This window comes from Myotis daubentonii, chromosome 3 (assembly GCF_963259705.1).
Source record: "Myotis daubentonii chromosome 3, mMyoDau2.1, whole genome shotgun sequence".
NCBI classification, from domain to species: domain Eukaryota; kingdom Metazoa; phylum Chordata; class Mammalia; order Chiroptera; family Vespertilionidae; genus Myotis; species Myotis daubentonii.
The window spans coordinates 44,291,593-44,313,363 of NC_081842.1; the positions used below are offsets into that span (position 1 = coordinate 44,291,593).

Consider the following 21,771-nt stretch of genomic DNA (forward strand, 5'->3'; position numbering starts at 1 on the left):
CTCTGTGTGTGACAGGGTAGAGCCATAACCTCCCCATTGGCCCTGCCCTGAGTGTGAGAGTGGCGGTGCCCCAACCCCCTGATCAGCCCTGCTCTGTGGGTGATAGAGGGCGGCGCCCCAACCCCCTGATCTGCCCTGCTCTGTGTGTGACAGGGGGTGGTGCCGCAACCTCCCCATCGACCCTGCCTTGAGTGTGACAGGGGGCGGTGCCCCAACCCCCCATAGGCCCTACCCTGAGCGTAACTGAGGGTGGCATCGCAACCTCCCAATCCGTCCTGCTCTGTGCATGACAGTGGCAGTGCCCCAACCCCCTGATCTGCCCTACTCTGTGTGTGACAGGGGGCGGTGCCCCAACTCCCCTATCGGCCCTACTCTGTGAGTGACAGGGGGGAGCTCCTCAACCCCCTGATGGGCCCTGCTCTGCCGGGGTCCAACCCCAACAGGTCCAGGGGTTCCCAAAGGCGTAGACGGAGTCGGCGAAGAAGGAAGGACACGGAGACAGTGTTCAGTTGATCAGCAGCCTAGCCAGGATCTCTAGCCCGGATCTCCAGCGAAGTTCTGGTCTGGATCTCCAGAGAGGTTCTGCTTAGGATCTCCAGAGAGGTTCTGTCTGAGATCTCCAGCCAGGTTCGGTCACCACGTTCCAGTCAGGTTCTCTTGCCATATCTCTGTAGTTAGGTTCAGTCCAGGATCCCTTGCCATGTTCTCCCGCTAGGCTCTGTCTCTAGGCTCCGAGGCCAGTCCCGGTCCAGGATCCTCTGGCATGCTCTCGCCAGTGAAGTTCTTCTGTCTCTAGGCTCCGTGTAGGTTCTGTCTTCTGAATTCTGTCTCCTGAGTTCTGACTCTTTCTGTCTTGTTACAACTGTATTTATACCAGTTGATTCAATCCTATCAATCTCTATTACAAAGGTTAGGGCGTTTCTTATCTCCATTCCAGGGAGAAAAGATTATGTAGTTTAAGCATGATTGTTCGTAGTTAAAGGGATTAATTACCCGCCTGGCACTTAGTTGAGGGGTTTTATTCCCTCCCTAACTTCAGGGGAAAATCCCTACCTGGGGATTCAACCTTTCTCGGAGAGGTGACTTTGGTTAAAACACAGCGCCAAGAAGGTGAGCAAACATATTAAGAACCGTATGCCATATATGCCAGGTCCCTTGAAACAGCAAGGATGGACCGGCTCCCGGCAAATTCCCCCTTTTTTATTTTTTAAAAGCAAGCATTAAAAAGAAAAACCCTGAAATGCTCTCTTGTATCCATTTTAAGAGTAGGATTGGCGCTTTCTGCTATTACCTGAGTCCTGATCTATCACCCCAGGGAGAGCTTGCCAATCCTGCACTTTCCCGGGGTGGAAAGGCTGCAGTGGGGTTAAGGATAAGGCTCCTTGGGCCTACCTTCTCCCATGCCTCTACATTTACCTTTCCGGCACCTTTCCTTCCTCAGAAAAGCATGGACGTATTTCTTGTATAAAATGTTCTGTCTGACTGGGAGTAACCTTAATTCCTCTGCTAACAAGCATATATGTTAAAAGATCAATACGGAGTCTTTTTTCTTTAGACTCAGTATGGCACATCTTCTTAATCTAAAGATCAATACAGAGTCTTCTTTCTTTGGACTCAGTATGGCACATCTTCTCAATCTAAGTTCTGTACTATCCACCTTCTTACCCTACTTATCCTCTATAGGGGGGTCTGTAGCACCCTGGTGGAGTCCTATCCGTCCCGAGTGTGGGGTTCTCAATGGGGGGGGGGGGCTTACCTAAGGGAATCCTGTTCCAGGGGTTCCCAAAGGTGTGGACGGAGTCAGCGAAGACTATCCACCCTCTTCCTATGGTGGAGTCCTATCCGTCCCGAGTGTGGAGGTTCTCAATGGGGCGGCTTACCTAAGGGAATCCTGTTCCAGGGGTTCCCAAAGGTGTGGATGGAGTCGGCGAAGACTATCCACCCTCTTCCTACGGTGGAGTCCGATCCGTCCTGAATGTGGGGCGCTTACCTAGGGGTCCCTGTTCGGGCGCCATTTGCCGGGGTCCAACCCCAACAGGTCCAGGGGTTCCCAAAGGCGTAGACGGAGTCGGCGAAGAAGGAAGGACACGGAGACAGTGTTCAGTTGATCAGCAGCCTAGCCAGGATCTCTAGCCCGGATCTCCAGCGAAGTTCTGGTCTGGATCTCCAGAGAGGTTCTGCTTAGGATCTCCAGAGAGGTTCTGTCTGAGATCTCCAGCCAGGTTCGGTCACCACGTTCCAGTCAGGTTCTCTTGCCATATCTCTGTAGTTAGGTTCAGTCCAGGATCCCTTGCCATGTTCTCCCGCTAGGCTCTGTCTCTAGGCTCCGAGGCCAGTCCCGGTCCAGGATCCTCTGGCATGCTCTCGCCAGTGAAGTTCTTCTGTCTCTAGGCTCCGTGTAGGTTCTGTCTTCTGAATTCTGTCTCCTGAGTTCTGACTCTTTCTGTCTTGTTACAACTGTATTTATACCAGTTGATTCAATCCTATCAATCTCTATTACAAAGGTTAGGGCGTTTCTTATCTCCATTCCAGGGAGAAAAGATTATGTAGTTTAAGCATGATTGTTCGTAGTTAAAGGGATTAATTACCCGCCTGGCACTTAGTTGAGGGGTTTTATTCCCTCCCTAACTTCAGGGGAAAATCCCTACCTGGGGATTCAACCTTTCTCGGAGAGGTGACTTTGGTTAAAACACAGCGCCAAGAAGGTGAGCAAACATATTAAGAACCGTATGCCATATATGCCAGGTCCCTTGAAACAGCAAGGATGGACCGGCTCCCGGCACTGCTCTGTGCGTGACAGGGGGGAGCTCCCCAACCCCCTGATGGGCCCTGCTCTGTGCGTGACAGGGGGTGGCACCACAACCTCCCCATCGACCCTGCCTTGAGTGTGACAGGGGGCAGTGCCCCAACCCCCCAATCGGCCCTACCCTGAGGGTAGGTGACTGGGGGTAACATCGCAACCTCCCAATCCGCCCTGCTCTGTGCATGACAGGGAGCAGTGCCCCAACTCCCCAATAGGCCCTGCTCTGAGCCCAACCAGGGGCTGTACCTAGGGATTGGGCCTATCCTCTGCCACCTGGGAGCAGGCCTAAGCCAGCAGGTCATTATCTCCCGAGGGGTCCTAGACTGAGAGAGGGCACAGGACGGGCTGAGGTACCCCCCCTCCCCCAGTGCACAAATGTTTGTGCACTGGGCCTCTAGTATATATATATAAAGCTAATATGCTAAGTGTCCCTCTGCCCATCCAACTGGTTGCTATGATGTACACTGACCACCAGGGGGGCAGACACTAAATGCGGGAGCTGCCGAGCTGCAGTGACTTGGCAGTGGTGGTTCTTGGGTGATGCACCCCAAAACCAGAGAGGAAGGAGCCCAATTCCTCACAGGGCCATGCGATTCCACCTTCAGCTGTGGGTTATGTTGTTACTGAGGCACTGTCATCTCTGAATCTGGTTTAATGCACACTTGCGTTTGCATTCCACACCCTGTACAACTTTGCAGAGTGCCCTCTCACACTCCAGGACCCCTGGTTGCGGTCTGATCCTCGCAGGCCAGGCCAAGGGAGCCTACCTGCCAGAGGGACCCCGCTCAATCCACCGACACTGGGGAGGGACCACGGGAGGTTGGCTCCAGAGCAAGTCCAGCCCATCTCGCCCAGTCCCACCCCATTGGCCATCTTCTAATTAATTTCCTTTCAATATGCACAAATCTGTGCACCTGGTCACTAGTAAATATGTAAGATAATATATTTATGTTAACTTGACATTATCATGTGAATAATTTGGGGGCTAGTTTATTACAAGACAAGAAGGAAAATGTTTGCATACTACTTTCGGGGCCTAAGAAGTATTTTTCATGGAATAGAATTACCATGACTTCCTTACAAACATTGTATCAAACAAAGTCAGTGCTTTCAGTAACTGCTGTGTTCAGAGTGCTGCACATTTCAAGGAGAGACTGCTTTAAGAAGGTCAGTTTGCACACTGGCAAGACAAAGGCAAAATTCTCTTACTTTTAGTAAAAAGTTCTAAAAAAAAAATTTTCCCTGGTCGGTATGGCTCAGTTGGTTGAAGCACACTGAAAGGTCCCGGGTCCGATTCCCGGTCAGGGCACATTGAACCAGGTTACAGGTTCAATCCCCAGTTGGGGTGTGCACTGGATGTAACCGATGGATGTTTCTCTCTCACATCAATGTTTCTCTCTCTGTCTTTCCCTGTCCCTTCCTCTCTCTCTAGAATCAATAAAAACTTATCCTCAGGAGAGGATTAAAAAAAAATGTTGTGAGCAAAGGAACATCCCCAAAAGGAGTCACTCACACACATTTGTGTCTTGCTATAATGCCAGGTTTATCAGGGGAGACCAGCTCAATAAGCTAATAGAGTCACACGCAGGTTGCACACAGAGAGGGAGCTTACCTGAGAGAAGAGAGCAGAGTGAGTGTCAGGTGTGAAGCCCCGGCCATTGGTGGTGTCTGTGAGTGGACAGATGGGTGTTGGTCTCAAGCCAGGTGGCTACAGTGGCAGCACATGTTGGTGGAGGGAGTGGAAGTCCGCAGAGCTCCGGGCGTGACCCATGGTGATGGGGAAAATAGACATTTTTTGGGGGGGGGGGGGACGGGGAGGGGCCTAGGAGCCTGACTCTGTACCTAGTTAATCAATATCCTTAATGCACATTCTTGTTAGCCTATAATCAAGTCACAGCCCCTTCCTTAATTATCTGGTCTTGCAAGACCTATTTACCTAAATACAGGCAGTCCTTGGGTTACGTCGGACTCGACGTACTTTGTTTCATGGTTACGTCGCCATCTCCCATTTACAGTATTTATTTAAAAAAAAAAGTTCTGTCATTTTGACGTATGTACACATGTACTTTATGTTTTTTATTATTTATTTCCCACAAGTAAAGGTCAGGAATTGTTATCTTTCTTTTAAATTTTTTTTACTGTTTCACTTCTTTAATGCTGTGTATGTGCTCCATGTGAGTGACGTAGGCGCTTATGTAGGTGGGTTCTGACTTATGGTGAAATCGCGTTACGTCATGCCGTAGGAATGGATCTCCAACATAATCTGAGGACCTACTGTACTCACATTTTACAGAGGCCATAAACCATGAACAATACACAACCCCCAGAGGGGGTTATCAGTGCTGGTGCCAGGCCAGGCCTTTAGGTGTGGTCTCAAGTCCCCCATCCCAACACATGGGGCTTTTTGCAAAGCCCGCGAAAGGTCCGGAAGTCTGATCCATATTTGGGGGCCAAAGAAACCAAAGAGTATAAAGAGAAAGCTTCCTCCATATTGGTTTGCTCAGGATTTGGAAACAGGCTCCCCTGAGTCACGGTACTAGTACATCTGGAAATAAATGGGTTTTTCCTGTATTTCCTGGTATTCCTGTGTATTTTTTGGTCACCTGGTAAATTCTGTAACAGTGGTACAGCCAAGCCTGAGCCCTGGGTGGTCAGAACTCTGAGTTCTTATCCCCCACAAGGTGTGAAGGTCCCACTCATATGTGTGTGCAGATGGAGTTTTTATCTAAGAGTCCAGACTTGTGGCTTTGGGCATTTCAAACCCCCACCAAGGGTGTTCCTTTTACACCCCAGTACCTCAGTCTTGACATAGCACTTGCCATAACTCATGGCTGGCAGTGACTCCATATTGGGTTGTCAAAGGTATCCAAAAAATTCTCTCTACTCTTGCGCTATACAAAAATCAACAAAAATTTTGCCTGGCCTGCACCCTCTCCCAATCCGGGCCCCCTCCGGGGATGTCCAACTGCTAGTTTAGGCCCGATCCCGCAGCGGGATCAGACCTAAACTGGCAGTTGGATGTCCCCCTCGCAATCTGGGACCATTGGCTCCTAACTGCTCTCCTGCCTGCCTGCCTGATCGTCCCTAACCACACTACCTGCCTGCCTGATCACCCCTAACCCCTCTGCCTGATCACCCCTAACTGCTCGCCTGCCTGCCTGATCGCCCCTAACCAATCACCCCTTACTGCCTCTGCCTCAGCCCCCACCACTGCGGCTTTGTCAGGATGGATGTCCAGAAGGTCGTTTGGCTGTCCAGTCTAATTAGCATATTACATTTTTATTATTATAGATAATAATTATTCCTTGGAGCATGCGCACAGGGCTTTTCCCACCCTGTCATTTGGAAGGTCTGTCCTTGTGATTTCTTCTTTGGGCCCCCATCTGGAACCATCGTGAACCATTTGAGGGTGAGACCAAGAGTTTTGCCTTTTGGGGTCATTGAATTTTAGGCTGGTTATTAAGAAAAAGCTCAGAAAGAGTCTTTCACATTCCCATCTTTCCTACCTAAGAGATTCAGAGGGACTTACTCCAGAACGGAAATCTTAGGATGTTTGCCTTAGCAGCCTAATTTGAATTAGTACGGTGGGTGGGAGTGCATCAAACGGGCTTATTTACTAGATTACCCCATCAAATTGATTCTGGGTTGCCTAGCAAAAATTTACCTCTCTGGAACTTATGTTCAACTTTTCCTCAACTACCTGTGAATCTCCCATTCTCACTTTTGAAATCTCAGACCCCTACCCCGCATTTACATACTTTGTCCAAAATGATACATACACACAATTTTACCTTGCTGTCTTTGGAATTTTAGTGTGCATGTGAATCCCCGTGTGTTATATTAAAATTTTGATTTTTGCCTGGCTGGCATGGCTCAGTGGTTGAGCGTCGACCTATGAACCAGGAGGTCACAGTTCGATTCCTGGTCAGGGCACATGCCCAGGTTGTGGGCTTGATCCCCAGTGGGGGACGTGCAGGAGGCAGCCAGTCAATGATTCATCAATGATTCTCTCACTATTGATGTTTCTTTTTTTAAAAAATATATATTTTTTTTATTTCAGAGAGGAAGGGAAAGGGAGAGAGATAGAAACATTAATGATGAGAATCATTAATCGGCTGCCTCCTGCACACCCCCACAGGGGATTGAGCCTGCAACCCAGGCATGTAGCCCTGACCGGAATCAAACCTGTGACTCATCAGTCTGCAGGCCGACACTCTATCCACTGACCCAAACTGGCTAGGGCACACCACTGATGTTTTATCTCTCTCTCTCTCCCTCTCCTTTCCTCTCTGAAATCAATTAAAAAAATATTTTTTAAAAATTGATTCTCTGCTGTTAATCTGTCTCTGATAATTTGGTTATTAGCCCAGCTAGAAGAACTTAGAAGGAGGGAAAGTATTATTATTATTTTTTTAGTCTCTACAAGGAGTTCCTGCTGTCTAACTCAGCAGGGTCTTTCTCACCTAGTGGCATCCTCTTCTGGCTGCACCTCAGTTTCAGCTGCTCCCCGAGACCTTGTCTCTCTTTTGAAGTTCCCCCCAGAGCTGTCCAAAGGAAAATGTAGGGTTGCCCATATTTAAGTCAGACCAATGTTGCCAGGCCTCCAATATTTTTCCTTGAGGCCACCTGCATGCACGCACTGGCTCAAAGATATGCACGAGCAGGAGTTTGCAGTATAGAAAAAAAAATAGTTTAATATCGAATTGGCCAATATGGAGATGGGAGGCTAGTGCTCTAAAGACCTGACTCCCCGAAAGCGTGTGGGTTGCAGATTATACCGGGAAAAATCGCAAAACACTGTGGGTTTGGGGGGCTTGAGGGAGTACTGGGAGCTGAGTGGTTGGAGGTGAGGTAGGGGTAATAAATCATTTCTTCAGGTCTTGAAGAGGGCTCTGAGGTCTATTCAGGTATCCCTCTGTCTGGCCTCATGAGAAAGTAGCAGGGGGAATTGAAACATAATGTCGGTTCAAATGTTGTGGTCTCTTTAGCTAGCCAGGTGCCCAGACCTTGTAACCATTACTCAGGTCCTCGCTACTGTGTTCTGTTGCCTTGGGGGGTTGCTGATTATCCGGGGAAAGGCTAGGTCTTTGAGGGGCATGGAGAGAGACAGGGATATGAATTCTAGAGCTAAAATTAAAACTAAATTTAATCAAAGTCATAAGGACCCTCAGTTTCACCACTCCAAATAAACCTCCGGAATTTGGTGAAAATCAACGCAGCCAATTTTAGTGATTCAGTAATAACAAAAAATCAGAAATCTAATTTATAAATTTACTGTCCTTACTAAATAAGAACACCAACAACATTAATTTATCTTCCTTAACAACAACTAAAGGCAACAAAACAACCACAAAAAAGACAAAGAGAGATCACCTTGAAAATAGCATAGAAGAGGGACAGGGTAGAAAAGGAGCTGGCTATTGAAGTTGATACGGGACTTTTGGCCTGAAACATGTGGTGTTCCCCTGGGCAGGCTGGTTCCCGAGCTCTTTGTCCATCAGAGTGGAAGAATGAATGCAGGGACGGAAGATGGTATAGCAAAGGTGGAAATTTATTGAAGAACAAGTACAGGCTCCCAGACGGGGAAGGGGAAAGAACCTCACAGCTCAGACTCCCACATGGGGAGGGGGAAAGAGTTCCTTTTTCCCCAGTTTATAAAGGCTGTAGTTCTTGAGCCTCAATATCCCCTTGGATTGGCCACAATTCCCCCTTTGATTTGGTCACTATAGCAACACTTGAGCTCAAAGGTTAAACCTCAGGGGGAACTTGTGGGGCCCTCCTTATTTTGTAAATATGGACCTTTGGCTACTCCCAGTTCCCTTTCTTATGGAAGTATAATTTCTGCTGGTTCCCTGCTTCCTTGTCTTATGGAAATGTAACCTTTGTGGCTCTGTAGGCCTGTTTCTTCCATGGACCTCCCCCCCCTTAATTAAAAAAATTCCCTAAACCTGCCTTTTTCACCCCTAAAAATTCCTATTTCACAGCGGTGTGAGAAATGATCAGTTCCTGAATGACTGTAGCTCTTTGGGTTTGGAGAGGGGAAGGGGCAGGCCTGAGGAAAATGTAAGATGTTCAACTGGCAAGGTAAATGACTTTTTAGATATGAAAAGGGAGGAGAGGTAAGGAAACACATTTAACCAGCCCACAGATCTGAAAAGCAGGTTTGGTTAAGCTTAGGTAGGGCCTGCTGCTAGCTATTATTTCTCCACATGAGGCAGGCCTAGCCTTTAGTGGTCAATGTAAGCAAATGAAATCTAGGACAAGGAAGAACTGTATTTGCTTTTGGATAATAAGGCCAAGGGTATTATTAAAACAGATTAAGGTCAAAGACACATTATAAAAAGGACACCTTCTCAGAAGAAAATGAATCTTCAGGGTGGTGAATTATGTTAGATTTTAGGTACATTAGGATTAAGCCAACATCTAAACTATGGCCTCCTTCCCCATTCTATCAAATGGCCCACAACTCCATTTGCCCAAGGGTCAGCAAAAACAGAGTTGAAAGGAAATCTTTTAACAGTCTGGGAATGATGACAAAGGAAAAATTTGCAAGACTGGATTGGAGAGCTGGGCCTACATTGTTCTGTGGAGGGGAGGTGGGGTTTGAGGAAGATGGGGGCTGGGGCATGGAAAGGCTTGAAGGAGAGGATCTCAGCCAAAGGAGGATGACCATCTTTTTGGAAAACTGTAGTAACTGTTTAGGATGCCCAATGAAAACTTAAGCAATGAGGTTGTGTCCTTCTGGCAATTTAAGAGTGAAAATTATCCAAGCCAAAGGCAGAAATCTCACTGTCCTTGTTACTCCATATGGCTTTGGGATTCTTCTCTGCTCCCCCCTCCTCCGCCCCTCCCCTATCCCTGCCGCCCCCCAGCCCCCCCCCCCCCCCCGCAATAGTTTCTGGGTTTGGGAATGGCTGTGGCAGTGGGGTTAGGGTTAAGAATAATCTCATTCCTTGACCAATGGATGCACAGTGGCTTGGTTGTGGCAGAACACGTGGAAGAACGATCAGCCAGCACTCTGAGGGAGGAAAGTTTAACCTTTATTTCTCAGATCTGCTAGTCCAGGGAAATTCCAGATCCAAAGTCTGAACTGAGCTCATGGGGAGGCTCTGACCTATATATCTCCTCCTGTGGCAGGACCCTGAGGGTCCCCCCAGCTCCGCCCAAGTCAGCGGGGCCTTGGGGTCATGCTCCACAGCTCCGCAGCTCTGCCCAAGTCGGCTGTGGCAGGGCCCTGGGGTTAGGTTCTGCAGCTCCACCCAAGTCAGTCAGAGTGGGGAAGTAAGACTACAGTTTTAACCAGATACTGAACTAGGTTGCAAGCCCCCCCCCCCCCCCCCCCATTTTCCTTTTCAGCTTATGGCCCTAATATGGACAACAGGACATTGTGAAGGCATCAATTGGCAGACAAGTCCCAGGTGGGAGCTATGGTAAGGCGGAATCCCCTCCTTTTCTCTGTTTCTGAGACCAACTAGAGACATTAAGAGGACACAAAGGGGATGTACAGTTTCTGAGGCGGAAGGGGGTGAGGGCTGCCACACTCAGGAGTCATTGTTTGTGTTATGCCCAGAATTCAAGATCCCCAAGAAACCACGCCAGGGAGCCAGTCCGATGCAAAAGCAGAGGATCTCTTATACAAGCTTGCTTGGTCCCCCCCTTGCCTCCATTACTGGGTGCAAGAGAGAGCCCCGAATCCCAAGAGAACAAAGAATTTATAGGGCTTGGGGTCGGGGGGTTGGGGCAGGGTGCAGCTAGGGTCTGGTTACACAAAGACAGGGGGGGTGGCCAGCATACTTTTGGCCTTGGGCTAGTTTCCCCCGCTTTCCCATTGGCCGAGATAAGGGCAGGCTGAGTAACTTATACACCCTGCGGCTTCCATCAGTCCTGCTCTGTCCTTTCAGTTTGCTGATGAGTCTCAGAGATTCAGACTGAGGTTTCCACTTTTCATGGTGGGTAACTGTCTATATTTCAACATTGGGTATGTGCAGGTGCTATTGATGAGGCAGAAAAAGAAAAAAATGTGTTGTGTTGTGCTAGAGTGCTCTGAGGCTTGATACTCAGATTTCTTAAATTTTGGTGGCCAGAACCTGGGAGAAGCTGCTATTCTAAAGCAGGTTGTAGTTTTCTGATTTTTAAAAATCCTAACCTGAGGATATATTTTTTTAAAATTGATTTTCAGGGAGAGGAAGGAGGAGAAAGAAAGAGAAACATCGACTGAAGCTCAATCTGAGTGTTCCCTGTAAGTAAAGTTCCAGCAAAATAGATCTGAAAGAGTCTATATAATCCATTACTATTCTTGTATTCATGCAGATAATCAGACCAAATTAAAACTAAACTTGATAAAATACTCTTTGATAAAAATGAGGGTAATTTTAGGAGGGAGAATGTGTTTCAATAGATTCCACATACATAGTGGTAAATGTTAGACTCTAGTTAAGTTCATTATCTTCAAAGTTCTATTTTTCACCCATTAGCTAAACTAAACTAGATCCTGATTCTTAAATATTTTACTACAACCCTCTAAATTAATGTTTCATTTTTCTCTCATCCTTTGAGTTGAAATTATTTAACAACTGGAACTTTTTTCCTTTTATTGGACTATCTGTCATAATTCTTGTCATTCTAGCTTTTGCCCCAATAATATTAACATTTATAAAACAGTTTGTATCCACCAGGTTAAAAGGCCTACTTGTACTCAGGAAATACCACCCCTAGACACCATCACAACCTCCTTTAGTGCCCAGGCCTCATCATCCCTCTGACAGAGAGCAAGGATCTTTTGCTTTGAAGGAAAAGGTTGCCCCCTTTCAGCAGGTAGCAGCTATAGAAGAGACCTATGCCCCTTTTCTCTGAAAGAATTCAGTGGCAAAAAAATCCTTGAAGGCGGGGTGGGGGGGAGGGGTGGTGGGGAGAGGAGAGGTTTTTAGACCCTCAGAGCAAGGACGATGGCCAGGTACAGAAACCCACCATGGCAGAAAGCTCCAGATGCCTACCAAGGGGCAAAACTGGGAAAACAAGAACCTTGCCCCCAGAGCAACCTATCCTCCCCCTAGCATATCACTGGTCATACAGTTTGGACCTTGGATCTCTCATATCACTGGTCAGGTGGTTTAGACCCCTTAACCTTTTCCTTTCTAAAGATAACATTTAGGCCTCAGTTGCATATCAGCACCAGAACCAGAAAAGCAGCAAAACCAGACAAGTGACACCATGGCTGCCTCAGAACCAGCTACATTGACTGACCCCCTGCCCTGGTACAGACCAATCCGCGGAGATCATGACCCTGAAAGAGCACACCTGGAGAGCTGATGACTTCTATTAAAATCCTCCCCTGAGAACTTCCCTAAGATTTCCACCTGCAAGAAAGAGATGAATGCACTCAGGACAAAGGATCCAGTGCATTTGGAGAGAGCTCCCTCCTGTGCCATTCCCCACCATGAATATATCCCCTAACCTCTAAGCCAAGGGACCCCATGAGACTTGCAACCAGGGGAGCAATGGATAGTGGCTGCTCATCCTGGGCTAATCCCCTGCACCTGTCTCCAAGGCCCCTTTTTCTCTGTGTAGCCCTTCCTGTTGGATATCCCCACCTTCCATCCCATTTTCCTTAAATAAATCCAGTTTTCTTTAATCATTGCCTGAGATGGCTATTTAGCCTGCCAGAGTACCACAATGTTAATCTTTCAGTTGCCTCCTATACGCACCCAACCAGGGATCAAACCTGCAACTTAGTATGTGTCCTGACCAGGAATCAAACCCACAACCTTTTGGTGTACAGGCGACACGCCAACCAACTGAGCCTTCTGATCAGGGTTCTGATTTATTTTTTGAATGAAGACTGCTCTTTTGTTTTGAGGAATCTCTTCTCAATACTTGCATGGTGTTCTTAGTTTGGCAAAAGCAAAGACCAACTCTTCAAGTGGAATGGACAGCTGGGACACTGCTAAACTGCTCTGCAAAAAAAAAAAGCCAGCATTAGTCTTAAATTATGAAATGGGTTGGGTTGCAGGTGGGAGGGAAATTCTTCTCTGTTGTTGACTTGTAAGAGATGTTGAGAAGAGTGGAGAGATGACCATGGGGGAAGGAGAGTCCTTTGGGGAGGCAATGGGCTGTAGATGCTGTGCTTGCAATAGCCACTTCTAAATCTTCTAGGCCAGTGGTTCTCAACCTTCCTAATGCCGCGACCCTTTAATACAGTTCCTCATGTTGTGGTGACCCCCAACCATAAAATTATTTTCGTTGCTACTTCATAACTGTAATTTTGCTACTGTTATGAATCGTAATGTAAATATCTGATATGCAGGATGTGTTTTCATTGTTACAAATTGAACATAATTAAAGCATAGTGATTAATCACAAAAACAATATGTAATTATATATGTGTTTTCCGATGGTGTTAGGCGACCCCTGTGAAAGGGTCGTTCGACCCCCAAAGGGGTCGCGACCCACAGGTTGAGAACCGCTGTTCTAGGCGTTGTAATTGTGCTATTACTGTATTCTCAAACTTTCAGTGACATCCTAGTGTTAGCTGTGCACAGGAACTGCCTCTGCCCCCAAGCCAGAGTGGAGGTAGCCAAAGGTGGGTAGCTAGTGGTTCTGAAGCTCTAGGGGAGTGGCTTGGGGCAGAATTTCAGAATATTATTTATTGAACAAATGATGAATAAAGCCAATTGTCTTGTAACTTGTAATCTCGTCTCTCCCAGAAGACTTCTAGGGTCGGGGATTGGTGCTGGTTCTCAGACCCGGGTTCAACTTCCAGCTTGCTTTATAACCTTAGGCACATGACTTAATCGCTCTGTGCCTCGATTTCCTTATTTATTAAAAAAAAAGGGGGGGGCACAAAATTCTCCATTGCCTGTGGTTGCTGGGAGAAACGAAGGTGACAGTGCCTGTCAAGTACTAGGTAGAAGCAAAATGAAGGGCTCCTTCCACGGCAAACACTTGTTAATTCATCTGACCTACCTTTCTCCTGGGCATGCAAACACGTGCTGAGCGCCTCCTGTAGTTCAGGTCCTCGGAGCGCCCCCTCCCTGGTGTAGAAGCCTCACGTGCAGCCTGTGGGCCTTGTCCCGCGGGCCGCCTCAGGATTGGCTCCGCCGAAGGAAGAGCCCCACCCACATCCCTTTCGATCTCACCCCTGATTGGGCCGCGGCCAGCCCTTAGGGTGCGCGTGCGCAGATCGAGGGCGAAGATGCCTTCCGGTCGGGAGGGAGGAGGTGACGTTGAGCGCGGCGGCAGGCGGGGTCCTCCCGTAGCCCTGGGGACGTTGTATGTGTGGGCCTGCCGCTCGCGTCACCAGTCGGCGACTGAGCCTTGGCTGTGGTGGCTGAGGCGGCGAAGGCGGCAGCGGCGGCGACAGCTCTGGGGTTTGCGTCTCCGGGTGTGTCGGCCGCCGCTGCTGCTTCGGCTTGGTATGTACAGATGGCTGGTTAGGATTCTCGGCACCATTTTCCGCTTCTGCGACCGGTCGGTGCCCCCTGCCCGGGCCCTGCTGAAGCGACGGCGCTCGAACAGGTGAGCGGAGAGGGGCTGCGCGCTGGCCCGTGAGTCCCCTCCCCTATCCCGGGTCCGGCGGCGAGCGCCAATCCCGCCCGGCGGGCCCCGGCGGAGGAGCGCAGCCCCGACGCGCCGCTGGGCCGCGGCGGTGGAGGTGCGGGTCGCGGGTGCCCCGGTGACGTAGCTGCTTCCTCCGCCCTGGGCTGATGCGGCTCCTGGTGACGGAAGATGCTGGCTGTCTTCGGAGTGGCAGGTGATGGTTCGGACATCGGCTGTTCTTGTCCGAGTCCGCGCCGCTCCCTGTCCACAAATGGGGCTTTACCAGACTTCGCTGCTCTCGGGTGGAACACGAGCGATTTGTTTTGGCTCTCTGTTTACAAAGCACACTCCCAGGTGTCATCTGCGGGCAGTAAGTGCAGTTAAGGGAAGTGAGGTTGATAGCTTGCCCAGAGCCGTTTTGACTGCAAATGCTGTTCTCTCAGCACCGAAACAGCAGCTGTCTTGTTCTGAAACAGTTGTCAGACTGTGTGTGTGTGTGTGTGTGTGTGTGTGTGTGTGTGTGTGTGTGTACACGCGCCCTTGGGCAGAGAGGTAGGGAGAGTGATTCTTAGCTTCAGCATTAGTGTATGGGGGGGGGGGGGTAGGTAGGTACTTCATTCCTTTAAAAAGATCACTAGTCTGTACTCCTAAGTTAAAATTTTGGGGAGAAAGTAAAGGCTGTTTTTACTTAGCATTTTACCCCTTGGTTTATACCTTCACAGTGTGCACGCGCCCCTTTGCCTAAGACCTGATCTTCTGGAGAATAAAATACCGTAACAGTTCTTTACACCCCTCCCCCCAGTGATCAAACGTCGCATTCACTTTTATTTATTATTATTAAGCCTCAAGATCATTGAAAGTTCGTTTCTTGGAGTGTGAGAGAACAAGAGAATTAATACAGGAATCTGAGAATGCAGGTCATTGATGAGATAGATTGTTAGCTAAATTCCATTATGTGTTCAGAGAGGGTAGGGTTTCAACTTATTATTCCTTTCTACCTTTCTGTAGGGTTGATATCAGGCTCATTTGAGAACATTCTGTAAAATGCCTAGCATGATGCTTAGTATATATGAGTAGTATTTGTTTATTCTACCCAGAGGGCCTTGTACGGAGGTTGGTGCACGATAGGCAGTTGGTATATATTTATTAAATAAGGGAATATTAATTTGCTCTCCCCTGTCCTCTCTCTTTTTGCTATGAATTCCTGCTAGTCAGGGGAACAGTGGTTTGGAGATGGAAATACTATTGTTTACTGCCCATCCTTAATCTAAAACAACTCTTCTCAGTGTAAGCCATTTTTCAGTCAACATGAAGCCAGGAGGTCTTGGGATGTTTAAAGTAATAAACTAAATTGTATTATCCTGAGATTTATTCTGTTCATTTTTTGCAAATGTGATCAGTCACAATCATCTTTAGATGATTAGTAGTGTATCATGAAGCTTTAACATTGTTGAGGTAAAGGTTCGATAACTTTTCTGAATTTTCAAATACTTTATTATCACTGTAATTTAGTTTCCATGAAAAAAAAATGCAGTTAAATATTACAGTTTTTCTGGCTAAGAACTGTCTTTCAAGGCTTCTTATATTGTCTACTTCTATCTGAGATAGAAAATAATTGGGGTGCTGGTTTTTTAAGTCATTTCTGGAGAGAAGAAGGCAGTCCTAGGCTCTTAACCTATGTTCATTTACTAGCTAAGTGATTTCTGACCAGCTTCAACTTCGGACTTTAGCCAGATTACAGATACTACATGAGAGGGAGTTTGGGTCTCTTTCTAATAGTTGGAACCATGGTATTAAGTCCTACTATGGAGTGACATTCTCTTTTTTGTACTTTTTTATTTTTTGTCTTATAATTGATTTTAGAGAGAGAGGAAGGGACAGGGAGAGAGAACAGAACATCGATTGGCTGCCTCCTGCACAACCCCTGCTGGGGCTTGAGCCCGAAACCCAGGTAGGTGCCTTGACCGGGAATTGAACCCACGACCTCTTGGTGCATGGGACGATACTCAACCAACTGAGCCACAACTACCAGGGCGAGTAACATTCTCTTTTAAAACATCAGTTTGATCTCATTTTATGACAAAGTGGATAGAGGGAGGTGTGTTATATAAACGCTAAGTTTACTTATAGAAATGGTTATGTGTGTATATATAAGTACATATGTATATATATATTTCTTTTCTTTTGTTTCAGCACTCTGTTTTCTACAGTGGACACTGATGAAATACCAGCCAAAAGACCAAGATTAGGTATTGATTATTAATTTTAAAAATTAGTGTTTTAATAGGAAAACTATATGTATGTAACAGAATTCAAAAGCTAAAAAGTATATTTAGTGAAAAGTAAGTTTCTTTCACATTCCTTTTCTACTCAGTTATCTTTCCTGGAGGTAACTGGGGAACTAAATGTCTTTCTAGATAGATAAGCCTATAGATTGAATATACATTTTTTTAAAGTTTTTTTTAATATACATTTTAAAATTCGAAATCTTTCTATAAGGAAAAGTTGCTTTGCCCTAGCCAGTTTGGCTCAGTAGATAGAGCGTTGGCCTGTGGACTGAAGGGTCCTGGATTCGATTCCCGTCACGGGCATGTACCTCGGTTACAGGCTCCATCCCTGGCCCTAGTCAGGGCATATGCGGGAGGCAACCAATCGATGTTTTGCTCTCTGTCTCTTCCCCTCCCTTCCACTCTCTCTGAAAATCAATAGAAAAATATTCTCGGGTAAGGATTAATAAGAAGAAGAAAAAAAAAGAAAGAAAGAAAAGTTGCCTTTTTTTTTTTTTTTTAAAGAAAAGTTGCTTTTTAAATTTGTGGAAAAAACATTATAAAAACTACTTCAAACTGAGACATCTGGTTCAGATAGCTGAGTGAATCAATCTAATGTGTTGCCTCAAATTGTTTACTTCCCTACAATCTAAAGGGCTAGACATCATTTCATAGAAGAGAATAAAGTTAGAGTAAAAGGAAAAGGTACAATGGATTACTATAATAATATTTTCTTATTTCTAAAAAATGCATATGAATGTGGATCTACCTCCAGATGTGGTGGTTAAGAGTAGACACATATGTGTTAAGATTTCATTTTAATCTCTTGAGTACTTTCTGAGCATGTCTTACTGCTAAGTAGTGTCTGAGGTTCTGCAGGAAATACAAAAATGAGTAAGACAAGATCTCTATTTTTAAAAACCTTATAGTTGTAAGGGTATATGATTATATAGTAGGGGATATAAGCCAAGCACATAAATAATAACAGTGTCAATGAGAACATGATAAATGAAATAAGAAAGGTAGTAACAAAATACTGTCCAATTATTAGCTGGTTAAGAGTCTCAGTGGATAGTTGGGGAAGGAGCTAGTATGTGAGATGGGTCCTGAAGGATGGATAGGATATCAGCAGGGAGCAATAGTAAGGAAAAGCTTTCTAGGTAGAGGGAATTGTATTGGAAAGTTGTGCAGTTCAGGAACTAGTGGGTAAAACTTAGGGGAAAAAGTTGGCAAGCGAGAGATAGGTCAACTTATGGAGGCCTTTGAATGCTAGGAATATCCAGATTCATTAGAATGGTATTTCCCAAAGCACAGGATAGTTATCAGTCAAGAAATGATTTTAGGAAGTACAGTGTTCATAATATTAAGTAATATTTGAATTATGTTATGTACTTAAAAAGTTGTATTCTTTTCAGTTATTTTAAATTTCTGGTTATTTTAAGCAGAAAATCTTGAGTGAATGCTTAGTATGTCTTCAACACTTGTCTAAAACAGTTGACCTTTAAAACAACATGGGGGTTAGGGTAATCAATTCCCTCATAAAGTCGAAAATGTATGTATAACTTTTGACTCCCCTAGAATTTAACTAATAGTTTTCTTTTGACTGGAAGCCTTACCAATAAATAGTTGATTACACACACACACACACACACACTGCATTCTCACAATAAAGTTAGCTAGGAAAAATGTTAAGAAAATCATAAGGAAGTGAAAGTACATTTACAGTATTGAAAAAAATCTGTGCATACATGGACCTGCACAGTTCAAACCTGTTATTCAAGGGTCAGTAGTACATGCTAATCTCTCCTTATTTAATAGGCTCAGCTAGAACTTAATATTGTTGTGTTTTCATTTCTTTATAAGGCAAATAATGTTGCTTTACATTCACACAAGTAATATAAAATTACCTTTCAACATCCAAAGAAACCCAAAACATTAATTCAAAGGAATATATGCACCTCCATGTTCATTGCAGCATTGTTTAACCATAGCCAAGATATGGAAGCAACCCAATATGTCCATCAATTGACAATGGAAAAAAAAAAGCTCTGAGCCCCGGCTGGTGTGGCTCAGTTGATTGAGCATCACACCATGCACCGAAACTTTGTTAGTTTGATTCCTAGACAGACCACATACCCAGGTTGCAGGTTCAATCCCCAGTTGGGGTGCATGTGGGAGGTAACTGATTGATGTTTCACTCTCACATCGATGTTTCCCTCTATTCCTCTCTCTCTAAAAAAGTCAATAAAAACATTTTTTAAAAACAACAACAAAAAGCTGTGGTATATAATACACAGTGGAATACTACTCAGCCATAAAAAAGAATGAAAATTTACCATTTGTGACAGCATGGATGGACCTGGAGAGTATTATGCTAAGTGAAGTAAGTCAGATGGAAAAAGACAAATACCAATATGATTTCACTTATATGAACAAAATAAACAGTAGAAACAGATTCATAGGTACAGATAACAGACTGATGTTTGACAGGGGAGGAAGGTTGGGGGACTGGGTGAAAAAGGCGAAGGAATTAAGAAGTATAAATTAAGAAATATAAATCGGCCCCCAGCTGGCATGGCTCAATGGTTGAGTGTTGACCTATGAACCAGGAGGTCGAGGTTTGATTCCCCGTCAGGGCACATGTCTGAATTGAGGGATTGATCCCCAGTGTGGGGCATGCAGGAGGCAGCTGATCAATGACTCTCTCATCATTGATGTTTCTCTCTCCCTCTCCCTTCTCTGAAATCAGTAAAAATATATTAAAAGAAGTATAAATAGGTAGTTACAGAATAGTTACAGAGATGTAAATTTCAGCATAGGGAATATATATCATAATAGTTATGTATGGGACCAAGTGGGTACTTGAAATATTGGAGAGCTGCTGTATAAAGTACATGATTTTATAACCACTATGCTGTACACCTGAAAGGAATACAGAATAATATTGAATGTAAACCGAAATTGAAAATAAAAGATTACCTTTCAGTCCTGGCCAGGTAGCTCAGTTGGTTAGAGCGTCATCTGCATACACCAAGCTTGCAGGTTCAATTCCTGGTCAGGGCACATACAAGAAGCAACCAATGAATGTATAATGAGTGGGACAACAAAATTGATGTTTCTCCCTCTCTCCCTCTCTCTCTTTCTCTCTAAAACCAATCAATAAGTAAAAATATTTTTAAAAATTACCTTTCAAATACATTTGTTTACCAAAAGAGAGTCAATTTTAAAGAAAAATATAAATAACTATATGTGGTAAACAAATAACATACACAGTGAAATTATAGATGTTTCCAGAAATAATTCTGGCAGTCATCCATTTTATGGACTTCTATGTTAAGGATCTCTTCCTCCACGATTTCCATGAAATATGTGTTATGATGTTCTGAATGGGAACTATAGAAGGAAACCTAAGGCAAGGGGGAAGCAGTGAGTAGCAGAGGTAATACTAGCAGAGTTTGTAAAGGTTTATAGTAATGTTCATAGAACTATCTGCCACAATGGCTATTGAGCACTTGAAATGGGGTTAGTGCAACTGAGGAACTGAATTTATAATTTTAATTAAATTGAAACTTGGGTAACTTACATGTAGCTAGTGGCTACTATATTGGCAGTACAGCTCTATTGGTTGCTTTTCAGAGAAAAAAAAGGAAAGCTTAAAGAAAAGGAGGACCTTAGAATTCAGATTCATGACTTATTGAAGAAAAGGATTTTAAGAGATTTTAGGTTAGTCTCAGGAAAATAAAGTAGTCTTACTCCATTTTATAGATGAGGCAGGCCTTTTTTTTTTTTTTTAAGTCTGTGTGAACTTTTGATATAATCTTAGGCATACTCAGATTTTGACAAAATTTGTAAGAAAATAAATATTATGTTACTTTTTAGTGTCCATTATTTAACTAAGTTGTTAAGAGCACCTCTTTTTTAAAAATCTGTTTTTAGTGATTTTTTAGAGAGAGGAAGGGGGAGGGATAGAGAAATAGAAACATCCCTACTGGGGTATCGAGCCTGCAACCTGGGTATATGCCCTGACTGGGAATCGAACTGGTGACCTCTTGGTTCATGGGTTACTGCTCAACCACTGAGCAACAGGCTGGGTAAGAGTACCTCTTGTCCTCTGAGCTTGGATGACTGTAGGTTAATCACCAATCCCTAAAGCTGTTTTCTCCCACATGAAGTTCACATTATTAGAGGGATAACCTGGAATTCTTTCTAATTCCTAAAAATGAGAAACAAGATATTTGTAAACTTTGTTTCTTTTAACTATGAAGCAGGTCATTTGCAAACTGGTTCTTTGAACTGTTCTCTAGTTTCAAATGACTTCAGATTGGATTCTGCTTTACCCAGTTATCACATCCTCCCTGCTGTTTAAGTTATTTCACTATCTTTCTGGAAAGTATTATATATCTTATCTGTTCTGGAGTGCTTGTTGCTTAAAAGCCACCATTTCAATTTCAGGCTGTTTTTCTCTAAAGCAGAATGTGGCTAAGGTGATGAACTCTTTCTTTCAAACCAGTGCTTTAGAATACTCTTAATTAGGAAATAGAAAGTAAATTGTAGAAAATAAGTCATCAGTGTAGGAAGTAAGAAAAGGGTAGTGATAAAAGGAGGAAGTTAAGAAAACACAAATTTACCCCTCCCCCTTGTTTATTTACTTGCTTATTTTGTAATCTTTGTTTGGTGGCAGGGAGGGTGAGTCCGACACATTTTCTCCAGTAGCCTTGTTTTATCATAGATGTTTAAGAATTGCATATCTTATACTTCAGTAATTTCTACCTTGGCGTAGTCAAGATACTGTAGGCACTTAGTAAGTAGCTGTTTAGGACAACTATAATGTTACCTGCCCAGGAAATAAGGACAAACCTATGAGTAAATGATGTGTTTCCTGTAGGATTCTGCCATACCTAGTGACTATAAACTCCAGGTTGTTAAGTTATGCCCCTGACCCTTTGGTATAGATTTCCTTTCTTTTATATATATACTAGGGGCCTGGTGCACAAAAAATTGTGCACTGGGGGTGGGGGGGTGGGGAGCTCAGCCCGGCCTGTGCCCTTTCGCAATCTGGGACCCCTCGGGGGATGTCCACCTGCTGGCTTAGGCCCGCTCCCTGGGGGATTGGGCCTAAACTGGCAGTCAGACATTCCTCTGGCAGCCCGGGAGCCCTTGGGGGAT

The 21,771-nt window shown here is 45.0% G+C and overlaps 1 protein-coding gene and 1 long non-coding RNA gene across 7 annotated transcripts in view; one reads left to right on the plus strand and one right to left on the minus strand.

Moving 5' to 3' along the window:
• Positions 1–10,709: 10,709 nt before the first annotated feature.
• On the minus strand, positions 10,710–14,019 carry LOC132230200 (uncharacterized). The gene is made up of 3 exons (XR_009451823.1): positions 13,766–14,019; positions 12,568–12,756; positions 10,710–12,159 (listed from the first exon to the last, which is right to left on the minus strand). It is a non-coding gene; the product is annotated as an uncharacterized LOC132230200 (long non-coding RNA).
• Positions 14,020–14,034: 15 nt separating this feature from the next.
• The window catches only part of SENP2 (SUMO specific peptidase 2), a 33,370-nt gene continuing 25,633 nt past the window's right edge, over positions 14,035–21,771 (plus strand). For 2 of the 6 annotated variants that reach the window (XM_059687273.1, XM_059687272.1), the window contains exons 1-2: positions 14,080–14,317; positions 16,532–16,587. In XM_059687273.1, the coding sequence (XP_059543256.1) occupies positions 14,217–14,317; positions 16,532–16,587 (157 nt within the window). In that variant the 5' untranslated portion in view covers positions 14,080–14,216. Of the gene's footprint in view, positions 14,318–14,384; positions 14,553–16,531; positions 16,588–21,771 lie in introns of those variants that run through there. The other 4 variants (XM_059687270.1, XM_059687275.1, XM_059687271.1 and 1 more) reach the window with 4 other exon arrangements.